Source organism: Saccopteryx leptura, chromosome 2, assembly GCF_036850995.1.
Source record: "Saccopteryx leptura isolate mSacLep1 chromosome 2, mSacLep1_pri_phased_curated, whole genome shotgun sequence".
Classification (NCBI taxonomy): Eukaryota; Metazoa; Chordata; class Mammalia; order Chiroptera; family Emballonuridae; genus Saccopteryx; species Saccopteryx leptura.
This window is the reverse complement of record NC_089504.1, coordinates 168,187,854-168,206,879: the sequence shown is the minus strand read 5'-3', so window position 1 is coordinate 168,206,879 and position 19,026 is coordinate 168,187,854. Positions and strand designations below refer to the sequence as shown.

The 19,026-nt window shown below is 42.6% G+C and overlaps 1 protein-coding gene across 4 annotated transcripts in view; it reads right to left on the bottom strand.

The window, feature by feature from the left end:
* Window positions 1-19,026, bottom strand: part of MTUS2 (microtubule associated scaffold protein 2) — a 771,916-nt gene that overhangs the window by 150,999 nt on the left and 601,891 nt on the right. For all 4 annotated transcript variants that reach the window (XM_066369276.1, XM_066369278.1, XM_066369279.1 and 1 more), the window contains exon 8: window positions 11,534-11,745. In XM_066369276.1, the coding sequence (XP_066225373.1) occupies window positions 11,534-11,745 (212 nt within the window). The remainder of the gene's footprint in view (window positions 1-11,533; window positions 11,746-19,026) is intronic.

Sequence of the window (19,026 nt, the reverse complement as noted above, 5' to 3'; positions counted from 1 at the left end):
TGTATCCATAATATTCGATTTCCTCTTTCTTATTGGCATCTGAGGGTGGTCTTGTTGATAGTACTAATTAGAATTAATAAAGAGTAAAAAGTAAAAAAAAAAAAAAAAAAAAAAAAAAAAAAACCAAAGGGTAAAACACCCCACAAAAAAAAGCAGTAATAATTTATTATTTCCCCCTTTTTTTTCTTTCTTCTCCTTCCCTCCTCTCCCCTCCTCAGGGAAATATCGTGCCTATAATGGAGGGCCTGGTTTGCGGTGAAGAGTTCAAGGGGCAAAAAAAAAGGGGAGTAGGGACCTACTAAATGCAAAAAAAAAAAAAAAAAAAAAAAAGGAAGAAAATCTTAGACAAGCATAAGTTGATCTGCCTGCGGGTGATGGTCAACTAAGAGATATAATGAGAGGGATAAGAGGGAACCAGAAAAAAGGACAAAAAAAGGAATAATAAAGAAGAAAAAAATAAAAATAATAAGTAAAAATCTGTTGTATTAAGTGGAGCGAAGACCAAATACAATGGAGACCTTGGGTTGGGAGGACCCAAAATGCCACAAAAATAAACTAACAAGAAAAAAACAAAAACAAAAGCGAAAAAGAAAAATAAAGCCAAAAAAAACCTTGAGTCCCAAATTAACTAATTTGTTCGTGATTGAGGATTAAATGGGAGGAAAGTAAAACGAGAAAAGAAAAAACGAATAGAAAGGAAAGAATAAGAAAAAGAGAAAAACGAAGGAAGAAATAAAAAAGGAAGAGAAAAAAACAAAATAAAGCAAAAAAAAACAAAAAACAAACAAAAAAAAAACCAAAAGAGGAGAGAGTGGGAGTTAAGTGTCCTGGAGTATAACCCCAAAGGAGGGTGAGGATGAAGAAGAGAAATAAAATGTAACACTTATGGGTAGTGTAGTTCAAGAAAAGGGAAGCATAAGATGGGCAGAGAATAGAAGGACCGAGGTGGAGGAAATAAAGGCAATAAGATAGAAGAAACAAACAACAACAACAACAACAAAAAAAATTAGTGGAACAAGTTGTAAAGTCTGTGGATTTTTCTTGATTTTGAGATGTTAACTTCTTCCTTTTTCTTTTCTCTCCCTCTTCCTGGTCGGTGACTCTGTACCCCAGGCTCTGCCCCTGTGTCACATTTAGGTAGGGATTTGCAGTTGATGGGATTCTATGGCAATGTCATATAATTGGCTTTAGTCTTGCTGGTAGTCAAGGCTTGTTGGCGTTTGCAGGGTCCAATGATGAGAGAGTTTGCTTTCGTGGATTCTCTCTCCTAGTCCCCCCTTCCTGAATTAGCAGCCTGGTGATCCAGCTATAAGGCTGCCACTGCTTCTGCCTGGGGAGTAAGAGGCTCAAAGAGCTGGGAAATCCCCACTCTATCCCCACTCAGTGCAAGGCTTTGGGAAGGGCTCTGGCAGTCAGGGCCTCCAGTGTAATCAGGCGGGGGTGGGAGTCAATTTTGTCAAGGTGACTGTTCAGCGCCTAGCATTCAGTTGGACCTCTCAACCCAGGCTTTCCACACTTTGTAGCCTGTTTTGGCTGGTAAGAAGAGGCACTAGTCTCTGCTTGCGACTAGTGTGGTATAGATCTTATTATCTGCCAAGTCCTTCTTGTTAGCGTTTATCCCTGAATATGGAGGCTCTATCAATCAGAAGTTGCCCCCGCCCCTTTAGCGAGAGGCACTAAAAAATATCACGCCTCTTGTCTTGGGTCGGTGAACTGAGAGAGATCTTATCAATTAGAACCGAGGGTGCGCAGATTTCACGGGTTAAGTTAATTTTAGTAATTGGGTCGCAGCTGTGCTCCCGAAGGTATTTCAGGCTGCCTGTGCGCGCCCCTCCCCCAATGCTTGATTGTTAGCTTGAATGGCTGGGTGAGGTGCCCCACCCACGGAGAGAATCTCCCAAGTAGGGAATACCGCCCTGGGGCCTCTCCCGCTCCCCGTGCGCGCGGGCCGCTGGGAACGTTAGCGGTGCTCGGTCTGCAATGCTCGGTGTGCAACCAGACCGGGCGCATGCCAGCGGCTGCTCGCCGCTCCGGAGTGTGGGCGGTGCTCGCTCTGCAACCGACCCAGGCGCTGCTCACGGCGGCTCGCGGCGGCGGCTCGCGGCAGCGGCTGGCGGCGGCGGCTCGCGGCTCCCGAGTGCGGGATGACTTGCCACAGGCGCACTTCCTCGCGGCTTGAATGAACGTCCCTCCGGTAGCTTCCTCCACACCCTCGTCTCTCAGATTCAAGTGATAACAGTCCTTTTGCTTTCAGTTTGTGTGGAACTCCGTAATGCTCCAAAGATAAATTTTCCTGTTTCTAGTTGATAAATTTGTTGTGATTTTGGGGAGATCTGTCGGACGCGCTGCTCACGGCGCCATTTCCGTGACGTCACTCCTAAATAAGCTTTTCAACAAAGGCTACAGTGAGAGACAAAGACACTGCCTTATGATAAAGGAAATAATTCAACAAGAGGATATAACTACTATAAACATTTATGAACTTAACATAGGAGTACCTAATATATAAAGCAGATTTTGATGGACATAAAGGGAAAGATTGACAACAATACAATAATAGTAGGTGATTTTAATATCTCATTGACATCAATGGGTACATCTTGCAGACAGAAAACCAATAAGGATGCTGTAGCCTTAAATTACACACTTCAGAGCATTTTATCCCAAAGCAGCAGCATATACATTATTTTCAAGTGTACATGGAACATTCATTTTCTAGTATGAACCATGATAGGCCACAAAACAAATCTCAATAAATTTAGGAAGATTGAAATCATATCAAGCATATTCTCTGACTACAATGGTATGAAACTAGAAATCAATCACAAAAACCAAACAACCTGAAAAACACACAAGGACATTGAATGACTTAACCAGGAGATCAAGGAAGAAATCAAAAGAAAACTTAGAACAAATGAAAATAAAAACACACAATCACCCCAAATCTATGGGACACAGCGAAAGTAGTGCTAAGAGGGAGATTCATAGCATTAGAGGCCTCCCTCAAGAAACAAGAAAGATCCTAAATAGATTATCTAAATTTATATTTAAAGGAAATAAATGTAAAAAAAATAACAAAAAAAAACCCTCAAAAGGAGTAGAAGAAAATAATAAAGAGCAGAGCAGAGCAGAAATGAATGAGACTGCGTTAAAAAAGAAAATATAAAACATCAATGAAACTAAGAGCTAGTTCTTTGAAAAGATAAACAAGGTTGACAAACCTTTAACCAGACTCATCAAGAAAAAGAGAAACAGGACCCAAATAAATAAAATTAGAGATGAAAGGAAGAAGTAACAACTGACACCACAGAAATACAAAAGATTGTATGAAAATATTACAAACAACTACTGTATATGCCAACAACTTGGATAATCTGGACAAAATGAATGAGTTCTTAGAAACATACAATCTTCCAAAACTGAATCAGAAATAATCAGAAAATCTGAATAGACCAATATGAAATTAGAGCAGTAATAAAAAAAAAAACTCCCAACAAACAAAAGTTCTTGATTGGATGGCTCCACAGGTAAATTTTACCAGATATTCAAGAAGAATTAACACTTATCTTCCTCAACCTATTTCAAAAACTTCAAGAGGAAGGAAGACTCCCAAGCTCATTTTATGAGGCCAGCATTATCCTAATTCCAAAACCAGATAAAGACACTACAGAGAAAGAAAATTACAGGCCAATATCCCTCATGAACATAGATGCCAAAATCCTCAACAAAATATTAGCAAACTGTATCCAGTAATACATAAAAAGATTATATACCATGATCAAGAGGGATTTATTCTAGGGATGCAAGGTTGGTACAATAGGCGCAAATCAATAAATGTGATACATCTCATAAATAAAATGGATGACAAAATCAGATGATTATATTAATAGCTACAGAAAAACAATTTTGATAAAATGCAGCACCCACTTATGAAAAAAACTCTCAGCAAAGTGGGACTAGAGGGAACATACCTCAACATAATAAAAACCATATACAACAAACCCACAGCCAACATTATATTCAATGAGCAAAAACTAAAAGTGTTTCCCTTACAATCAGGAACATGACAGGGATGTCTGGTTTTAACACTCATATTCAACATAATACTGGAGGTCCTAGCCACAGCATTCAAACAAAAAGAAATAAAGGCTTCCAAATTAAAAAGGAACAAGTAAAACTGTCACTATTTGCAGATGATATGATACTATCTGTAGAGAACCCTAAAAATTCCACCAAAAAACCCACTAGAACTGATAAATAAATTCAGTAAAATAGCAGGATACAACATAAATATCCAGAAATCAGCCACATTTTTATACACCAATAACGATCTATCAGCAAGGGAAACCAAGAAAACAATACCATTCACAATCATCAAAAAGAATAAAATTCCTAGAAATCAATTTAACCAAGGGTGTAAAAGACCTGTACTCAGAACATTATAAGACACTGAGGAAAGAAATGAAAGAAGATACAAAGAAATAGAAGCATATAACATTTTCATGGATTGGAAGAATTAATATCATTAAAATGTCAATATTGCTCAAAGCATTCTATAGATTCAATGCAATTTCTATCAAGATATCAATGGTGTATTTCATAGAACTAGAACAAATGTTCCAAAAATGTATATGAAACCATAAAAGACCCCGAATAGCCACAGCAATATTCAGAAAGAAGAATAAAATTGTAAGACACTACCTGATATCAAACAATACTACAAGGCTATAGTTATCAAACAGCATGGTATTGGCATAAAAACAGACATATGTATCAGTGGAACAGAATAGAGAGCCTAGAAATAAATTTACACCTTTAAGTTCAATTAATATTTCAAAAAGAAGGCAAAAACATACAATGGGGGTAAAGACAGTCTATTCAATAAATGGTGGTGGGAAAGTTGGACAGATACGTGCAAAAAAATACAACTAGACTACTTTTTTATACCATACACAAGAATAAACTCACAGTGGATTAAAGACTTAAAAGTTGGACTCAAAACCATGAAAATCCTAGAAGAAAACATAGGCTCTAAAATCTCACACATCTCTCATAGCAATACTTTTACTGACATATTGCCTAGGGCAAGGGAAACAAAGGGAAAAATAAACAGATGAGACAACATCAAACTAAAAAGGTTTTTAAATAGCAAGAAGAAAAAAAAAAGAAAAAAAAAAAGGTTTTTGCAGAGCAAAGAAAACCATCAACAAAAGAAAAAGGGAACCCACTGAATGGGAGAACATATTCACTAATGACACATCTGTTAATATCTAAAATTTATAAATATCTTATAAAACTCAACATCAAAAATACCAAATGACTCAATTAAAAATGGGCAAAGGACCTGAACAGACACTTCCCCAAAGAGGACATACAGATAGCCAAGAGACACAGGAAAAGATGCTCAAAGTCACTCATCATCAGATAAATGCAAATTAAAACCATAATGAGAGACCACCTCACACCTGCCAGAATAGCTATTATCAATAAATCAATAAACAACAAGTGCTAGAGAGGATATGGACAATAGGAAACCCTTGTGCACTGTTGGTAGGAATGCAAGTTGGTGCAGCCACTGTGGAAAACAGTATGCAGTTATGTTAAAAAAATTAAAAATGGAACTGTCTTATGACTCAGTGATTCCACTTCTGGAAATATATTTGAAAACACTTGAAACACAAATTTGAAAGAATATATGCACCCATATGTTTATTGCAGCATTATTTACAATAGCCAAGATTTGGAAAGAGCCCAACTGCCTAGTAGTAAATGAGTGACTAAGAAGCTGTGGTACATTAACACAATGGAATAACTACTCAGCTGTAAAAAGGAAAATGTGACTTGACCAGGCAGTAGAGCAGTGGAAAATGTTCCCTCGTGACAGCATGAATGTACGTGGAGAGAGTTATGCCAAATGAAATAAGCCAGGCAGAGATTTCACTAATACGTGGAATCTAATGAACAAAACAAACTAACAAAATAGGAACAGACTCACAGATACAGAGAACACGCTGACAGCTGTCAGAAGGGAGGGGTAATGGGGACTGGGTGAAAAAGGTGAAGAGATTAAACAAAGGAAAAAAGCAACAACTCATGACACAGACAACAGTACAGTGATTACCAGAGGGAAGGGATGTGAGGGAAGTAGAAGGAGGTAGAGGGGGAACAAATGGTGATGAGATGAGACTTGACTTGGGGTGGTGAACACACAATACAGTGTACAGATAAAGTATTACAGAACTGTATACCTGAAACCTATAGGATTTTATTAACTGATGTCAACCAAGGAAATTCAATAATTTAAATATTTATACTGCTTACAAAAATTAGGGGATATTTCAGAATGAATATGAAGCTATAAAATGTCCCCTAATTTTTGTGAGCAGTATGTATTGTGTGTGTGTGTCCATAAAGTCATGGTGCACTTTTGACCGGTCACAGGAAAACAACAAGAGACGATAGAAATGTGAAATCTGCACCAAATAAAAGTAAAACCCTCCCAGTTTCATACCTATTCAGTGCAGTTCGATGTGGGCTCACGCACAGATTTTTTAGGGCTCCTTAGGTAGCTATTCCGTATAGCCTCTACAGACTTGTCACTGACTGATGGCCTACCAGAACGGGGTTTCTCCACCAAACTGCCTGTTTCCCTCAACTGCTTATCCCACTGAGTAATGTTATTCCTATGTGGTGGCGCTTCGTTATAAACGGGCTGATATTCACGTTGCACTTGGGTCACGGATTTGAATTTAGCAAGCCACAGAACACACTGAACTTTCCTCTGTATAGTCCACATCTCGACTGGCATGGCCGTGGGCTGCTCCGCTGTATACATAGTGTTATGTCATCATCTGTGCATGCGCACATGCTGCCACATCATCCTACAGAAACGGGGAGGGTTTTCCTTTTATTTGGTGCAGATTTCACATTTCTATCGTCTGTTGTTGCTTTCCTGTGACTGGTCAAAAGTGCACCATGACTTTACGAACACACTGTATTTTTTCCCCCTGATATGAGAAGCGGGGAGTCAGAGAGACAGACTTCTGCATGCGCCTGACCTACCGGGATCCACACGGCATCCATCTGGGCCGTTGCACCAGAGCCATTCCAGCGCCTGAGGAAGAGGCCATAGAGCCATCCTCAGTGCCAGGCCAACCCTGCTCCAATGGAGCCTTGGCTGAGGGAGGGGAAAAGAGAGAGAGATAGAGAGAAAGGAGAGAGGGAAGGGTGGAGAAGCAGATGGGCGTTTCTCCTGCGTGCCCTGGCCAGGAATTAAACCCGGGACTTCCACACGCCAAGCTGATGATCTACCGCTGAGCCAACCGGCTAGTGTAAGCAGTATATTTTTTAAGAACAGTGTTCTCAGGAACCAGGCAGCAAGAGAAAAATAACATCATTTCACTTGACTCTTAGAAGTTCAAATTTCTGAGAGTCACACTCATTACGACACTACCCAGAGGTCTGGGACTTGGATTTCAGCAGGTCCGTCTGGCAGGTGGTGGAGATAGTGCCTTGCCACAGGGGCAGAGCTGCCTCAAACCAATACAAACACATGGCTGGTGTTGGCACCTAAATGTGGCACCTTAGAATTTTGGACGTTGAGCTCATGCTGTGTCCCAGCTGACAACTGTCACAGCCACTCTGTCAAGAGCTGTAAAGCATGGGGCAGAAGTGAAGACTGTTATACAGCTTCTGGGCTCTTTTTTCTAGTGACTTCCTACACACTGAGACTTACTTCCAATATATATATATACTTAATGCCATCAGCACATTATGGATAAAGTATAAAGCAGCAATTAAATACCTGGACTAGAAAATTACTTCTATTCTTAAAGTACACCCAGATGAGAACCTTTATGTACATATAGGAGACGATAAGAGTGGTTTGCACTGTTTTAACTTTATGTGTGATACCTCATTTACGTCTTATGCTTGAGAGCAAGATATTTGAGGGTAGGGCTTGCTCAGATAACCTTGTACTCCAAAGAAATGTTTTATTGAATATTTGTTCAAAGTATCTTCACTATTAATTCACAACATTATCATAATGACCTCGTGAAGAATTATCAGTGCTATCTGACTTGGGAGACTGGAACGCACATACTGGTGACGGCGTTAGTGGGATTCAGAACAAAGGCAAGGGCAGCACTACTCCTTTTGATGATGAAGAGGAGGTGTAAGGAGGGCCAGTAACCTGCTGGAGACCTATACTAGATGGGGGGTGGGGTGGGACTGACTCCTTGCTGGTCCTGCACCCTCTCTCCACTGTGCCATTGCAGACAAATATGCCAGTGTAGAAAAGGTACACATGTAGATTCAGCAGGGTCTTCTAATGGAAAGAGTAAAAAAATTTTTGCCTTTTCAGGCTGGCTAGAGAGGCCATGCACTTCATAGTGGTCATGCTTGGCTATGACAGTTCCTCATACTTAATAATACAGGAGTTATGTGAGCATCTCAGGACCACTGGCCTTTGTCACCGAGGCTCCATCACCAGAGGCTTCCAGGTGCCTCTGCCTCTGTTTTCCAGGTGTTTTACTCCCTGTCACACCTCCTGCTCTCATTTGGTATTACTGACAAATTCTCAGACCAATCACCACATAGGATATATGATAGCGTGTGTGGAAGCTACTTATGTTCAAATACAGACTTTTTTTTGTAAAATGTTCATTTTTCATTCTGGAGTTTATCTGAAGAGAGAGGTGAAAAGAAGACCCTGTGTGGGAGATGAAAGGCCATGGTTCTTTGGGAGACCTGTCTTGAGTTGCTGATTGTGATTTACTGAAGAAAAAAATGAAATGGACATCAGCCATCCACGTTGCTGCTGGCTATCAGGCTGTGCACAGCTCTAGCAGAAGGGGGGCTATGGGAGGTGCCTGCAAACCTCACGGCCCTCGTGGCCCCTGGGCCTCATATGAGCCACCTGTGTGGCAGAGGAACAAAGCTCATGGTCTCTGGGCCAACAGGAGCATTCCTAGGACAAAGAAATACAGAAAAGGGTAGCTGACTCTTAATTTCGGCAAGGAAACTCTCTTCTCTGCCATGATTCCATAATGGAGTCCAAAAGCTCCAACTGCAAATCACCGCTCATGTGTCTGGTATGTTATATCCATGTCTATCCATAGAAAACCTCCATTAGGGATCAGCTATGACTGTGGATGATGTATGGATGGAGCAACCCAGTGGTGGGAGTCAGCCGGTTCACACCAGTTCAGCAGAACCAATACCTAATGTTTTGTTGAGTTCGGTGAACCGGTTGTTAAAATGGCACTTGTAATCAGAGTTCTCTCTAAGGTGGTCACCTGGGCAGCTGCCCAATGTGGAAATCACAAACTTACATTCCTTATTCTTTTTTAACATTCATCTGAGCAGTAGCATATTCTAAGTGCCCATAGTAATGTTCATTCCATTCATAGGTGAAAAAAATTGCAAGTGAGGATGCCAATCAAGAAGCAATATGGAAATATCTTAAGTAACAGTTTTATAATTTTTTTTGTCAGGTACTATTTAATATTTTTTCATTAATATTTTAAAACTCTTTTTTATAATATAATCTAGCTTTGTGTACTTATTTTATTTTTTTATTTTTCTTAAGTGAGAAGCAGAGAGGCAGAGATATAGACTTCTGCATGTGCCCTGACCATCAGATCCACCTGGCAAGCCCTCTACCCAGCAATGCTCTGCCCGTCTGGAGCTATTGCTCTGTTGCTCAGCAACCGAGCAATTTTAGCACCTAAGGCAAAGCCATGGAGCTATCCCCAGTGCCCGGGGCCAACTTGCTTCAACTGAGCCATGGCTGCAAGAGGAGAAGAGAGAGACAAAGAGAGATGGGAGAGGGGGAGGGGTAGAGAAGCAGATGGTTGTTTCTCCTGTGTTCCCTGATTGGGAATCGTACCTGGGACTTCCACATGCTGGGCTAACACTCTACCACTGATTCAACTGGACAGGGCCTGTACTTCTTTTATTGTTCTTATTTAAATATTAAGTGTATGAAATAATAAATTACCTTTTGGTGTATAATTTTTTTTATACTTAAAACAGTCATTAGGGCAGAGAACCGATTGTAAAATTATTTGACTCCCACTACTAGAGTAACCCACAGCAGGTTGAGCAAAAATTTAAATACTATCATTGACCTTTAATGACCAGCCTGTTTCCCTCTCTTTACTAAACACTTGACGGTCCATCCAGCTGGAGAACAACGAGCACGCCAGTCTAATAAGGAAAATGGTCAGCATTTCCATGGTGGAGCAGGCTGCTTTGGCACTTCAAAAGTGTGTAATTTTAATTCTTACAGGGGTGGGTGTGCAGCCACTTCAGTTGTTCAAGGTTAACCAGAAATTCAAAGTGGCCCATTACTGCTCCTGCTAGCATTTTGGTTAGGGAAGAGGTGAAAAACATTGGTAAACTGAAATCCATTCATCTCATCCTTCATTACAACATAGGTACTTGGCTGTTTCTCCTGAAGACTTGGACAGCAAAGACCACAGTGGCAGAAAGGCCAGCTGGGCCTCCACAAGGAGGATGGGGAGGGCGGAGGGCGCTGTAAAGGCCTAAGGGTCCTTCACACTGTAAAGTTCAGATGATAAATAAAACCAGTGGGCATGGTGCTACTTAACATTTCTTATTTTTTCTTTAAATTAGCCAGGAATTTTGTAAGTCCATTTTCTTACTTGGAGAGCATTTATATAGCATTTTTACTTCTTCTCATATGGTCCCATATGGTCCCAGAAGGTCCACATGTGAATAGCAAAATGCCCTACAGATTTTTAATAGGCTAATTCATAATATTTAAGCCTCACAGGTAAATGTTCATTTTCTCGCCCAAATACACCTTAGCTGCCTCTAGGTGGATCACCACCATCCTCACTGAGACCTAGGTGTGCACCAGCCTCCTGTCCAGGTGGAGGACGAGGCGCCTCACCACCACAGCTAATAACGGTCTCTGTGTCCGAGGGCCCCAGGAGCCGGGGTATTTGCTTGTTGACAAGAAACCAGCCCTCTGAATTTCCAGAAAACCCAGGGAGCAGGGAGGCCACCCCCAGCCCATGCTGCCCTGGAGTGCCGTGAGTGGGCTCTGGGAACATGCGCCAGGCCTGCCATGCCCACCGGCAGCCTGCCCACCTCCCTGAGACCTGAGGTGCACAGAAATGTCAGATTTGGCCATCTCATCTCTGCAGCACAAACAACCACATGCTCCATTTTCTTCAAAAACCTCATCGTCAAAATATTCATCTACTGTATGTCCTTATCTTTCTTTGAGACACAGCTTTCCCTTTTAGAATCAGGTGATTAAATCATTGTTCCCAAACTAACTTCTTTCACAGGTAACTATAAACTTGGCTCTCAAACATGCTGCCGGTTATTTTATGACCTGAAAAATCAAACCCCAAACCCAAACCAACACATCACACACACACACACACACACACACACACACACGCACGCACGCACGCGCGCGCGCACAGTAACCGTCACAATGACCACTCTCTCCCCACACAAAGAGCCCTTCAGCCTTCTCCAGACGTGGCCTCACCTTTCCGAAGAAGTGCTGAGTGGACACAGCCAGCACCTGGAAGGCGCAGACGGCCCGCCGCAGCTCCCCCTGCACACGGCCCAGCTGCTTGGCCTGCTGCTCGTTCCTCTCCTTCAGCCGCTGGACCAGCTGCCGCTCAGCCTCACGGGCCTGCAGGTCCGGCTTGGGGGAGAACCCATTTCGGGGAGCTGTACTTCTCTGCTTGGGGTATCCTATTAAAAAAAATAGTCACTTGTAAAATAATCATTCACCCCAAATGGGACAATAGCTTCTTATTGCAGGATTTTATCAGGAGCAAGTGGCCAAAAGGGATAGCATGTTTGTCCGTGTAGGTATCAGAAAAAAATGAACAGGCAGGGACCTAATATTTGCTCTGCTTATGTGGTTCTTTTTTTTTTTTTAGAGAGAAAGAGAGAGAGAGAGAGATGGAGAGACAGTCAGGAACAGACAGACAGGAAAGCGGAGAGATGAGAAGCATCAACTCATAGCTGTAATAGTTGCGGCAACTTAGTTGTTCATTGATTGTTCCTCATATGTGCCTTGACCAGGGGCTCCAGCAGAGTAAGTGACCCCTTGCTCAAGCCAGTGACCTTGGGGCTCAAGCCAGTGACCATGGGGTCATGTCTATGATCCCACGCTCAAGCTGGTGACGTTGGGGTTTTGAATCTGTGTCCTTAGCATCCCAGACCGATGCTCTATCCACTGTGTCACTGCCTGGTCAGGCTGCTTATGTGGTTTTAAGTGCCAGGTTTCATGGTTGGGAAAAGGATAACAGGCCAAATTACCAAACTCCATCCAACTTTTTGTTTCTTCCAGGTCTGCTTAGAGAGATTGGAGCAGATATTTTATCTCCAAGGGAATTACACTTTGAAAATGTCTAATGGGATACAAATCCATCTGTTCAGGTCACAGTCATTGTAACATAGTAACCTTTTATTTGAGCATCAGGGAGTACTGCCCATGTGCCCTTCCCTCCCTTTCTGTGGCCCTTCTAGTGGCCCTTTCTTTTCTTTCTTTTTTTTTTTTTTGTATTTTTCTGAAGCTGGAAACGGGGAGAGACAGTCAGACAGACTCCCGCATGCGCCCGACTGGGATCCACCCGGCACGCCCACCAGGGGGCGATGCTCTGCCCCTCCGGGGCATCGCTCTGCCACAACCAGAGCCACTCTAGCGCCTGGGGCAGAGGCCAAGGAGCCATCCCCAGCGCCCGGGCCATCCCTGCTCCAATGGAGCCTTGGCTGCGGGAGGGGAAGAGAGAGACAGAGAGGAAGGAGGGGGGGAATGGAGAAGCAAATGGGCGCTTCTCCTATGTGCCCTGGCCGGGAATCGAACCTGGGTCCCCTGCACGCCAGGCCGATGCTCTACCGGCCAGGGCCTAGTGGCCCTTTCTTTGATGTCAGATTCCAGTCATACCTTTGATGACCTAAACTCCAGTGTTTTCTGGCTTTAAATTTCTACAGCATCAATGTCCTCAACATATTTCCCTGAGTGACCACTCAGACCACCTTCACAGTTCAAGGTCCAGTCCAAGCCACCATGACCTCTCAGCTTCTCACCCCTAACTGCACAGCTACCAGAATGATCCTTATAATTAGAGCACAGCTCAGGACCTGTGTGGACTGCTCCCTGCAAGGATGCTCCCTTTCAGCAATCTGCTCTCTCCTTTCCATGGCCCGTGAGGTCTGAGATCTGCTTCCTGCCAGGCAAACATTAGGGGGGGGTGTATGGGAGGGAGGGGGGGCAGGGAAAGGAATCAGAAACTCTGCCTGGGGTTGGAGACATGGTGGGGAAGCTTTAAGGTGAAGTGACTATTAGGCTGAAGCTTGAGGGCACAAAGACAAGGCCCTAGGAAAGAGCACAGAGACAAGGACTGTGTCATGGCCCAAGACCCACAGGTGAGCAAGGGTCTTTCTCGGAACTGCTGTCCTCCTCACAGGAGCTCAGGCAGACGCAACACCCGAGGACCTCTGTGCTGCACGATGGACTTACCGTCCAGAGGTACATTCTGTCCTTTGCCCAAGGGGACCCTGGAGGACTTGACATCAACACTGACCACACAATCATGAATAAACTTTAATATTTCAAACATTCTTTTGTGTCCTCCATTTACTTCCAAGATACCAGGGTGTAACATAAACCAAATCAGAAAATGTAGCCTCTTCAGTACCTGATACCCAGAGTAGGGCAATGGGCTAGGGAAACACAGTGCCCTCATCTTTTAAGGGGAAAAGATGGTTACTTGCTCTAACTACTTCTGATTATTAATTTAATGATAACCATGCAAATTTTCATTAAATCTTCCTCCTGTTAAAAAATCATCAGAGACCGCAACATGACCTCTCATATGATATGTCTTAAACTGTATGGCTTAAGAGAATAGGAGAATGTGAACATACTGCTTCTTTAAAACTGTCTTTATGATAGTCTAGTACATAACATTACAGAAAATTCACTTTCTTGTTGTAGGTAAGTCAGTCTTAAATCTACTTAGTCCTAACATTCTCAATGCTGAACACAAAAGAAAAATAACTATCAACAAAATATGAGAGATTTACTGCATTCATTAAACTCTAAGACATAACCTAAGACTTAAGGTGGATTTTTTTCATAATTACTGTTTGTCATTTTATTGCTGTGGCTGATCATTATAGAAAACACTCCAGTGTTCTAATTAATATGTTGAGGTACCAGGTGCCTGACACTGATACAATAGAAGATACTTCTTTTGGAAATCTGAAGAAAATAATAAACATAGTTCCAGCCAGTGAATTAAAATTTATTGTCATCTAGAGTACACAGAGTCACATCTGAGCTCGTGGATATTGGTAAGGAATCATGCTGTCGTGCATTTGTGGCTGTCAGAGTTATTCCTTGTTGTCATTATTACCATCAATATCATCATCACTATCATTGTTAGGTTAGCAATTATATTCAATGGACAATGTAAAAGGATTTGGTGAAATCCCATTCTTGGTCCTGAAGGGAAGTTTGCCACCCCCAAAATATACCTTTTAGAATGTTGATTATTTTAAGCCAGTTATTAAAAAACAAAAGACTCAGAAAGAACCATTGGCCTCCCCCTTTACTTGTCTAAAGGAAAGAGGACCTGCTCCGGGAAGCAGCCGTCTTCAGAGGTCCCTGCGGTTTAATCTGAACCAGGTGTGACAACAGGGAGGGACCCAGCTAGGCCCCTTTGATCGGAGTCCTCCCTGTGTCTCCCTGTGAAAGGTGGCTCAGGAAACACTGGTTTGCCAAGTGTTTGCTCTCCATCTCCATGGGAGTTGCCTTTCTGCCCTTCAGAATCGCACCCCATAACCACCCTCACCCCCTTCTCCTTAGCTCAAGATGACATAGAAGCCTTCCCCGGCCAATGCCTCTTGGGTCTTGTATATTACAGCACTCCCAAATGTACATCTGTACCATAACCTTCTGATGTTTTCTCCTGTTAACATGATTATTAGTGCAGTAGAACAAAGAAGGAGAAGTAAAGTTATTTTTTGTGCCCTACAGTGCTTACTTTGATATTGATGCCATTATTACATGGCTCTTATTCACACACTCAGTTCCAGTGTTCTGTTGGACACCATTACACTCAGTCCACATTTCTACTCCTGGGGCCAAAAAATGAACATTTGAGCTAAGACAGAGGCTCTGCTGAGAACAGTAGTTTCTGGCATCAACACACCAAGCAAGAGCCAAGCTGATCTGTGACACCACACCACCTTATGAAGCCAGTCCTTTTGTGGGACTCCTGACTGCCATCATGTGACAGCTAGCCACTGTCCCAGCATAGACCAGAGTGCAAGTCCCAGTGCTAAGACTGTCAGGAGGAAACACAGAGACGCAGGGCAATAGAGTACTCCATTGTGTTTAAGTTAAAGGGTTTTGCCATTTTCTATTGCAATAAATATAGCAAATAAAACTTTGCTTAGGAATAATGATAATTTCACAGTCAGTAGCGTATTTTTGGTTCTCACTGAAAACCATAGTTTCTTGTGATGTCAGTTTTTGTTATATACTTCTTTAATTAATTCAAAAAGTACTGTTCTGTCACTTACTTTGCCCTGCATGGCCACCCCAGGATGTACATTGGGATGCCACCCAGGCTCACCCACTGTCTTGGGGATAAAGAGCTTGTGCTCAAAGATGACTGACATATAGGCAGCTTCACCTGTTTCATTAAAATTTAAGGAGGATTTTGTTTGCTTCTGCTGTCTTCTCTTAAAGCTGCAAATAATGAAGCTAAATAATCTGCTTAGGAAGCAAGGGCCTGATGGGCCATGAGATGAAAACCTCCTGGATGTCAGGGCCACGTGGGACGTGGAGCATGTGGTCAACTCTGGGTCAGACATGCGAGAGCTCACTTCTCACCCATGTGTTTCTCTGGAAGAGCCACTGTGCACACTTTAAGTGAGGGGCATACCATGTCCCGAAGGACACTTCCAGGTGCTGAAAGGTTTTGTTGTCACTTCCTTTCCCATTGCTTGCAGTATTTACTGGGCTTCTGGGGTGATTGAAGGCTCCAAACAGGCAGGCATTCCATTGACCTCTCCCTGCTCTGGCTTCCCACACTGTCCTTCTGATTTCCACCCCACTGAACCAGGACACTGACATTAGCAAAGACCTTCCAAATAGGGCCTATTGATGGTTTCAGAGTCTTTCATTGAAGTGAAAAGACTAGAAATACCAGTTTGCTCTTGTAAACTCCCCCGCTATTGATGAAGCTTATTCCCAGTGCATTGTTTTGATATGAAGCATAGGATCAGAAATACTCAGACCAGCGTCTTGTCGTGACCCATGGACAGAGCACGTTAGGTGATTTGGAGGAGACCAAACACTTGACAGCTTTTATTGAGCCCCTCCACTCCCAGGTCTCTTAGCACTCACGTCCACTGCTGAGCCCTCTGCAACCTTATTGACAGATCTCATGCTGGGGTAAGGTACCAAAGAATGGAAAAATTAATATTAATATTTTAGGAGAAAGAGGTTTCTTGCCCCCTCCTTTCTATAAGGAGTGAGGGGAGAGGAATGTGGGAGTTTCCTGGCTTGCAGAGACATACTATGTAGGAAACCCCTCTCTTTACTAGGAAGCTTAAAGGGCATTTTATAATTTAGGCTAAGCATACAGAGAGATTTTGAAAATATAATTTTTTTATACTTGTATGTGGTTCACACCTGGTCAGAATGGCCGATGGCATTGTACTGTGAGTGAAGAGGGGAAAGGAGACTTGGATTCCCTCCCTTCCCCCATACCTGTGAGGAAGAAGGTAAATAGCTAGCCAGGTGCGGGGTGGGGGGGGGATTAAGCAGGCCCTTTCCTCTCCCCTCTTTCTTTCTTTGATGGGCCATTCACAAACACTTATCCCCTGACACCATGTAGACTCCCCCTCCCATCCTGAAAACATGTGATTAATGTATATACCTATGTCTTTTAATATATAAAACAACATTTTTTGCTATTATGTTACTTTATAAGTTTTAATATGTAGGAATGTTTTTTATGAATCCTATAGACAAATGTTATAAACTTAATAATGATTATGTTATGCCCCCCCCCCCCTTTTCCTGCCAACCTGTGTGTGATCAAGGGTATATAACCTGCCTCAGGGCTATATTCGAGACTGCAGGATTTGGGTCAGCTATACCCCGTATTTGTCATATGCAGCCAGCTTATTAATAAATCTTCTTTTAATAAAACTCCTAAAAATTCATTTGGACTTGGTGTCTTTACATAAACCCAGGGGAACGGTACTTTACAACAATGGGTTTGGGGACACATGCTGAATCTAGAACACCCTCCTCTTATTTCCATCTTGCTCCAATCAGACCTCTCGTTAGGCATCCCACTGGCTCCATAACTGATTAGGGGCAGATAGACTTCATGATGAAGTGACAACGGGCATCTCAGAGGAAAAAGCCAAGTCACCTTATATCCTCACAAGGCTGAATACAAGCTGTATGTGTGAGAACAGCCCTGGGAAGTGGAAAGAGAATATTAAAAATTCATCTGCAGCCATCTGGTCACTATCCAGAGGATCCTAATGGATAGAAAAGTGTGGTTTAATCTTAAAGCTGGAAGCTTAACTGACATGAGAAGAAAAATATGTCACCTTGAAACCTGCGTATTTACACTGGAGAAGGCCCATGACTAACACTTGTAAACAGGAAGGAAAAGAACCACAGGACACAACCTGGACAGCCTTAGGGAGAGCGCAGCGTGAGTTCAATCAATACCTCGCAGAAGGGCAGCCCCTTCTGTGTAGATGGTCAGCCCCAGCCAGCCAGCCAGGTACTTTGTGTGCTCAGTTCTCTGGGGTCTTGGACAAGCTTCATGTTTTTTAAAGCAATCTCAAGTTACTTCAGAAAATTGTTCCCCGTAGCACACTCTTTTCCTACTTAGTATTGCACTTGTTTGCCTGGGCTTGGAAGATAAGGAGAAGATGACAGGCTGGAAAGTGTCCTCTGGTTGGCCCCGTGCCTGAGTAAGGGCCCGAATGGCAACAGTGGGCAGCCGAGCCCTGCAACAAGTAAGTGACCTGCCACACTCTAGGAAAGACAAGTCTACATTTTCTATTCCAAAGACGGGACAGGTTCTCTTCTATTTTGATGTACAGAAGAGAAGAAAAGGCAGGAAGTTACAATCTGAGTTTGCAAAGCCAACTATAAGACATTAGTTATCACAATCCACTCTCTAGACAAAATAAACGCTGACATAAAATATTCCCATCTTCAGAAATGTTTTACTATTTACAAGAAGTACAGGTACTACTTATCAAGGTAAATCTGAACTTCTCTTTTCTCAAAGGGTGAAAAATAGTGGTTTAATAGTGTTATAGCAATTACTAAATTTTTATATGAAAAAAAATTTATCCCCTCTGGCCAAGATGGAGTAAAGATTAGGCTTACCTTCTTATCTGAAACTATGCCCCAAAACTTGTCCAAAATATCTAAGACACTGGTTTCCAAGGCATTAACATCAGGCAATGAAGCACACTGATCTCAGAGAGTTGGAAAATGAATGAGGCAACCCCTACTATTGCCTCAGTCTGCTGTATGGGTTGTCTTTCCAGGCTGTGACTGAGGAGCCACTGAGCCACTTCACCCGCAGGTATTGTAAAGTACCAAAAGCTACAGAATTAATATTAATATTTTGGGAGGCTTGAAGAACATTTTATTAATTTGGGTTAAGGTGTGCAGAGAGATTGTGAGAATAGTCTCTGTACTGTGTGATTGGCATAACCAGAATGGCCCTTGGCATTGTATTGTAAATGCAAAGGGGAGGAAAACATGGATCCCCAGACATTCCACCACGCCTGTGGGGAAAAGGGTGAATGGCTAGCCAGGTACAAGGAGAGAAAAACCAAAATAAACCTTTCTCATAGCAATGAACCATTTGCGGGCATTTGTCCCCACCGAAACTACCTCTCCTATGTAAATGCGTGTGGTTAACACATGTGACTCTGGACAGAGAGATAGCAGATGAACACTAGATA